The 6,053-nt window shown below is 43.4% G+C and overlaps 1 protein-coding gene across 1 annotated transcript; it reads left to right on the forward strand.

Moving 5' to 3' along the window:
* The first annotated feature begins 201 nt into the window (after positions 1–201).
* LOC131994696 (uncharacterized) lies at positions 202–5,418 on the forward strand. Its single transcript, XM_059361508.1, has one exon. The coding sequence runs from the start codon at positions 202–204 to the stop codon at positions 5,416–5,418; it is 5,217 nt and encodes a 1,738-aa protein (XP_059217491.1).
* Positions 5,419–6,053: the final 635 nt, after the last annotated feature.

The raw sequence follows: 6,053 nt of genomic DNA on the forward strand, positions 1-6,053 counted from the left end.
TTGCTAACAATTGGTCTTCGTTTTACATACCTGACATTCTCTGTAGTAAGAGACTTATCATAAGAAGTTGATTCGTCCCGCAATTTTATTTAATTGGTAATTATTTTTATTTGTGGCTTCCTTGCTAGTTTTCACCAAATTTCGTTGCCCTCGGACATTTATCGGGATTCGGTGATCAGTTTGGTCTTGTTTAGGTGAAACATGGCAGAGTCGAAATTTTTCATTAAATTTAGGAAACTGGTGGCAGTATTCCTCGATTTCGAGAATGAATACAATGCTATGAACAACGACGATCATACCATGTTTACTGTGGAACTGCGGAAGGCAGAACTTAACAGGCTTTGGAATAGGATAAACACAGCTTATGAGAGTTTCAGTGTTGAATGCGATGGGTCGGAGAATGAAGAAGAGGCTTCACGTTTATATAGGCAGTGTAGAGAAGCCTACATCAGTTGTGCAGCACAAATGGGTGAGTTGTCCCAGTCATTCGCTAACCATTCCACTTTGTCGTCAACAATGGCTAGTCCTCACCAAGTCCAACGGAGAGAACCTTTGGAAAATAGATTTTTGGACCATCGTTTGCGTTTGCCACCCTGCACCACTGAAGTTTTTCACGGTGACTACTTGTCATGGCCTTCGTTTAGAGATATGTTTACAGCCGTATACATTGATTGTAAATCCATTACACCTGTTGAGAAGCTGTTCTATTTGCGTCAAAGTACTCAGGGGGAGGCTTTGGAAATAGTTAAAAAATCCCCTTTGACGAATGATGGGTTTGAGAACGCATGGTCCAATCTTAAAAGTCGATATGAGAACAAGAGAATATTGGTCAATAGTCAGTTGAAGATTCTGTTTAATCTTGGATCGGTTAAATCCGAGTCAGCAGGGGAGATAAATCGCCTTCAGCGGGACATCAATAATTGTATTACCGCTTTGAAATTGCATGAAATCGATATACACAGTTGGGATCCAATTTTTGTATTTTTGTGCTCAACCAAGTTACCAACTAATACTTTATCGCTTTGGGAGCAGACTGTTAGAAATAAGACGGAGATTTCAAAGTGGTCGGATCTGGACGATTTTCTGACAGCTAGATTCCAGTCTTTGGAAACAGTGTATGACCTGACACATTCCCATGAGGTTAAACCGACGGATACAAAGGATTCTCACGAAGCTTCCCGGTCCAGCAGCAAGGTAAAGTCGTACCAGACTAATATGGATAAAAGATTGTGTTTTGTGTGTTCACAAGATCATGTTGTGAAGTCCTGCCCAAGGTTTTTAGAAATGAATCAAGAGCAAAGGTTTATTACTGTGAAAAGGAATAATCTTTGTTTGAATTGCTTCAGCAGTAATCATAAGCTAAATCAGTGTACAAGCAAATTTAGTTGCTCGAAATGCAAATTGAGGCATCACACTCTCTTGCATAAAGAATCTAGACAGCTGGATACTGAAGACATGGTGAATTTGGAGGCTCAGCCTGGTACGAGTCGGTTTGCGGCCCAGAACGCTGCGAGTGATGAATCCAGGGTACAAAATTGTTTCGTATCTACTCGGAAGCAGGTGCTTTTGGGGACGGCCATTGTTCACATTGAGGTTAATGGAACTGTTTTCTCGGCAAGGGCGTTGATTGATTCTGGCTCTCAGGCTACATTTATTTCCGAGAAACTACAACGACGACTTAATCTCCCTGTAAGAAAGGTCAATGCCAGGGTGTCAGGTTTAAATAATGCATTAGCGGGATCAGCGGAGAAACAATGTGAATTTTCTTTGAAGTCTCCTCATAATGTGGGTTTTGAGGTGCAAGTTTCTAGTTTAGTTCTGCCACGATTAACGGGACGTCTGCCTGGTCACACTCTTGACATTCCAGATTCCTTTTCGTTGGGCGATCTTCCTTTGGCCGACCCGAAATTCGGTAGGAGTGATCAAGTGGACATATTAATTGGCGGTGATATCTATCCTCAGATCTTGCTGGGTGGTGTTCGGCAAAACGTACTCGGGTCTCTTGTGGCCCAGGAAACTATTTTTGGCTGGATACTTACAGGGCCGATTTCTGACTCAAGTCCTGGGACATTTACTACCTGTGTCTCATTTTGCACTGCGGTCGAGCTAGACAGGCTTTTGGAGAGATTTTGGTTATTAGAGGAACCACCCAAGGTTTTCAAATACAGTCCAGATGATGAATATTGTGAAGACGTCTACAAAAGTACTACTACAAGGTTGCCGGATGGTCGATATGTTGTATCGCTACCTTTTAGACCTCAATTTGCAAATGGGAAGGGTCTTGGTCTTTCCAGGACGAAGGCGTATCGCCAGTTTTTGAGAAATGAGGTGTCATTGTGTAATAAACCGGAATTTAAGTCCACATATGACGGTGTCCTTGATGAATATGTGCTATTAGGCCATATGACGGAGATCCCTAAAATTCAAGAGGATTTGAATTCTTTTTATCTTCCCCATCATGCAGTAATTAAACCTGAGAGCACTTCCACAAAGGTAAGGGTAGTCTTTAATGCCTCTTGTAAAACTTCCACCGGCTTGAGTTTAAACGACACTTTGTACCCTGGTCCCATTCTGCAAAATGACCTAATGTTGTTGATAATACGATGGCGTTTTTATCGGTTTGTTTTTAATGGGGACATCGAGAAGATGTACCGTCAAATTTGGCTACATAAGGAACATACAAGATTCCAGAGAATAGTTTTTCGCAAGGATCCCAAGGCTGTTTTTAAAGATTTTGAGTTAAAAACTGTAACATTTGGTGTTAATTGTGCACCATTTTTGGCCATTAGAACCCTGTTACAGTTGGCCTCAGATGTTGAGAAGGAGCTGCCTTTGGCAGCTAAGATATTGCGTCATATGATGTATGTGGATGATGCTCTCGCGGGAGCACACGAAGTGACACTGGCTATAGCGGCTAGGGACCAATTGATTCAAGCCTTGTCCTCTGCTGGGTTTTCTATGAGGAAGTGGACCGCGAATGATGAAAAAATTCTGCAGGGATTACCATCTGGCCACCGTCTTAGTGAGAATTTTTTGGAAATCGAAGACGAGAGTAATGCCAAGACGTTGGGTATATGGTGGAACGCCAAGGGTGATTTCTTCTATTTTTCAGTCAAGCCAATTCAAATGAAGCTGAATTTTACGAAAAGAGAAGTTTTATCTATAATTGCCAGTTTATTTGATCCTGCTGGTTGGCTTGGTCCCGTTATTGTTGTTGCCAAGATCTTGATGCAGCAGATTTGGGGTGAAGGAATTGGTTGGGATCAGGAATTGACTGAGAGGAGCCACAATATGTGGAATCAGTTTATTTGTGACTATGTGTCATTGAATCACATTAGGATTCCAAGGTGGGTGGGGTTTCACCCTAGCGCTCAAGTAGAACTTCATGGATTTTCGGACGCTTCAGAAAAGGCTTATGGAGCTTGCATTTATGTACGAGTTGTGGATGGTGGATCCGTACAGGCTCATTTATTACTGGCTAAATCGAGGGTAGCCCCTCTGAAGATTGTTTCGCTGCCGAGGTTAGAACTTTGCGGAGCTCTTTTGTTGGCAGATTTAATGGGAGTCGTTAGAACCGATTTGTGTTTAGATGAGAAGAACACTAAATTTTATTGTTGGTCCGACTCTATGATTGTTCTTGCTTGGCTCCAAAAACCACCTAGCTCATGGACGACCTTTGTTGCAAATAGGGTGTCGAAAATTCTTGATAAGGTTGGAAAGGACAACTGGAGACATGTCCGATCAGAGTGTAATCCTGCTGACCTGATTAGCAGGGGTGTTCGCCCTCAAGATCTTATAGATGAGACCCTATGGTGGCAGGGACCGTCTTGGCTACAATCTCCTAATAGCCAGTGGGACAAGAGCAACGTTGACTTTGCTACAGAGGAGGAGGAACGGAAGGTGAAACTCTTCTCAACTTTCATTAAGGATTATGAGGAAATTCTTGACAGGTTCTCATCCTATGCCAGGGCATTGCGTGTAATGGCTTATGTTTTTCGGTTCATTGACTGTTTAAATGGCCGGAGGAATTTTTCGCAGACATCAGTGAGTTCGGAGGAGCTCCAGCTTTCGAAAGAACGTCTGGTTGTTGTTGCCCAAAAGGTTTATTTCACTGACGATTACTATAGATTGTTGAATAATCAATCGATTTCAAATAGAAGTCATTTACTTTGCTTAAACCCATTTATTGATCCGAAGGGCCTGATGCGCGTTGGCGGCCGGCTGGATAATGCCACTTCTCTGTCGTATAGTGAAAAGCATCCTTTGATTTTGCCCTATAACTGTAGAATATCGAGGCTTCTGATAGTCTTCGTACATCAAATGACGCTGCATGGTGGTAATCAATTGATGCTTAGAGTTTTGAGAACGGAATTTTGGATACCCCGGGTTAAGAATTTGATTCGATGGGCCATAAATCGTTGTAGAATTTGTTCAATAATGGCAAAAAAGACACGTTGTCAGTTAATGGCGTCTTTGCCAGTCTCTAGAACAATACTTGACAGGGCCTTTACTCGAACTGGTGTGGATTTCGCAGGGCCATATGATATAAAGAACTATACAGGTCGAGCATGTTTGATAACGAAAGGATACGTGTGTCTTTTTATATGTTTTGCCACAAGGGCTGTCCATTTAGAAGCAGTTAGTGACTTATCGTCAACAACCTTCTTGGCAGCTTTCTCCCGTTTTGTTTCCCGCCGGGGTTGCCCCAAGGAAATGTATTCGGACAACGGCACTAATTTCGTTGGAGCTTCGAAGACTTTGAAATCCGAGTTTCGGGAATTTCTTAAGGTGATTGGCCCTCAACTAACGGGATCATATGCGACACAGGGCATCAGTTGGCATTTTAATCCAGCAAGCGCACCACATATGGGCGGTTTGTGGAAGGCTGGAGTGAAATCTTTCAAGCATCACTTTAGAAGAATAGCGGGTAGTCTTAAATACACCTTCGAAGAATTTTCAACACTCTTGGCCCGTATTGAGGCTTGCCTAAATTCGCGGCCACTTTGTCCTATATCTGATGATGTATCTTGTTTGGACGCGCTGACACCAGGACATTTTTTGATAGGTGGGCCCATTTTAGCTCCCCCCGAACCAGACATTCGAGAGGCACCTGAATCAATTGTCAACCGTTGGCAAAGGGTTAAGGCTTTAAATCAGCTCTTGTGTCTCCGGTGGAAGAATGAATACTTGAAGGAACTAACGAGAAGAAATAAGTGGAAAAATCCTGACGACAATGTGAAAGTGGAGGATATGGTAGTTATTAAGGAGGACAACATCCCACCGAATGAATGGAGATTAGGTCGTGTCACTAAGGTGTTACCAGGCGTCGATCAGCTGGTGCGTGTTGTAGAGGTCAAGACCGAACGTGGCCTGATAGTGAGGCCAGTAGTAAAACTGGTCGTTCTACCCTCTAATTAGAACTTATTTACTTTATTTTAGAATCATGGTTAAAGCAAAAAAATACAATGTCGACAACCGGGCCGGCAAAAAACGCATAGTTTGCCGTGTTTGCCTTAAGGACCACCCTCTGCGATTCTGTCGTAAGTTTTTGGATATGGATTATGCGGAACGAATGAAAATTATTTCGATATATCAGCATTGCGCTGGATGCCTAGCACATGATCATACATGGCGCACATGTGAAAGTACTGGCAAGTGTCGCAAATGTGGCGATATGCATCACACGCTTCTACACAAACCTGGACCTCGTTCGTCCACTGTGATGGCGTATCATGATGGTGCTAGGCAAGGACCACAACCTTCGTCCAAGACCCCGTCGAAGAAGGGACCTCGTCCGTCCCAATCTTCACATCAGCATGATGGACCTAGTTCGTCCAGACGTGCAACCAATAGGGGACCTAGTTCGTCCCGCGGTAATCGGCACAAGAGACCTAGTTCGTCTCAACATGCCCCCAAGGACAAACCTTCGAAGGAGGTAGTACCTTTCGATGAACGGAGGCGTAAGCCGTACAAAGGTAAAAATGAGATGCCAACAGAGGTAATTCCGGCATACTGCCTACGAGAGACCATACTGCTGAAAGCGACCGCTGTAA

Source organism: Stomoxys calcitrans, chromosome 2 (assembly GCF_963082655.1).
Source record: "Stomoxys calcitrans chromosome 2, idStoCalc2.1, whole genome shotgun sequence".
NCBI lineage: Eukaryota > Metazoa > Arthropoda > Insecta > Diptera > Muscidae > Stomoxys > Stomoxys calcitrans.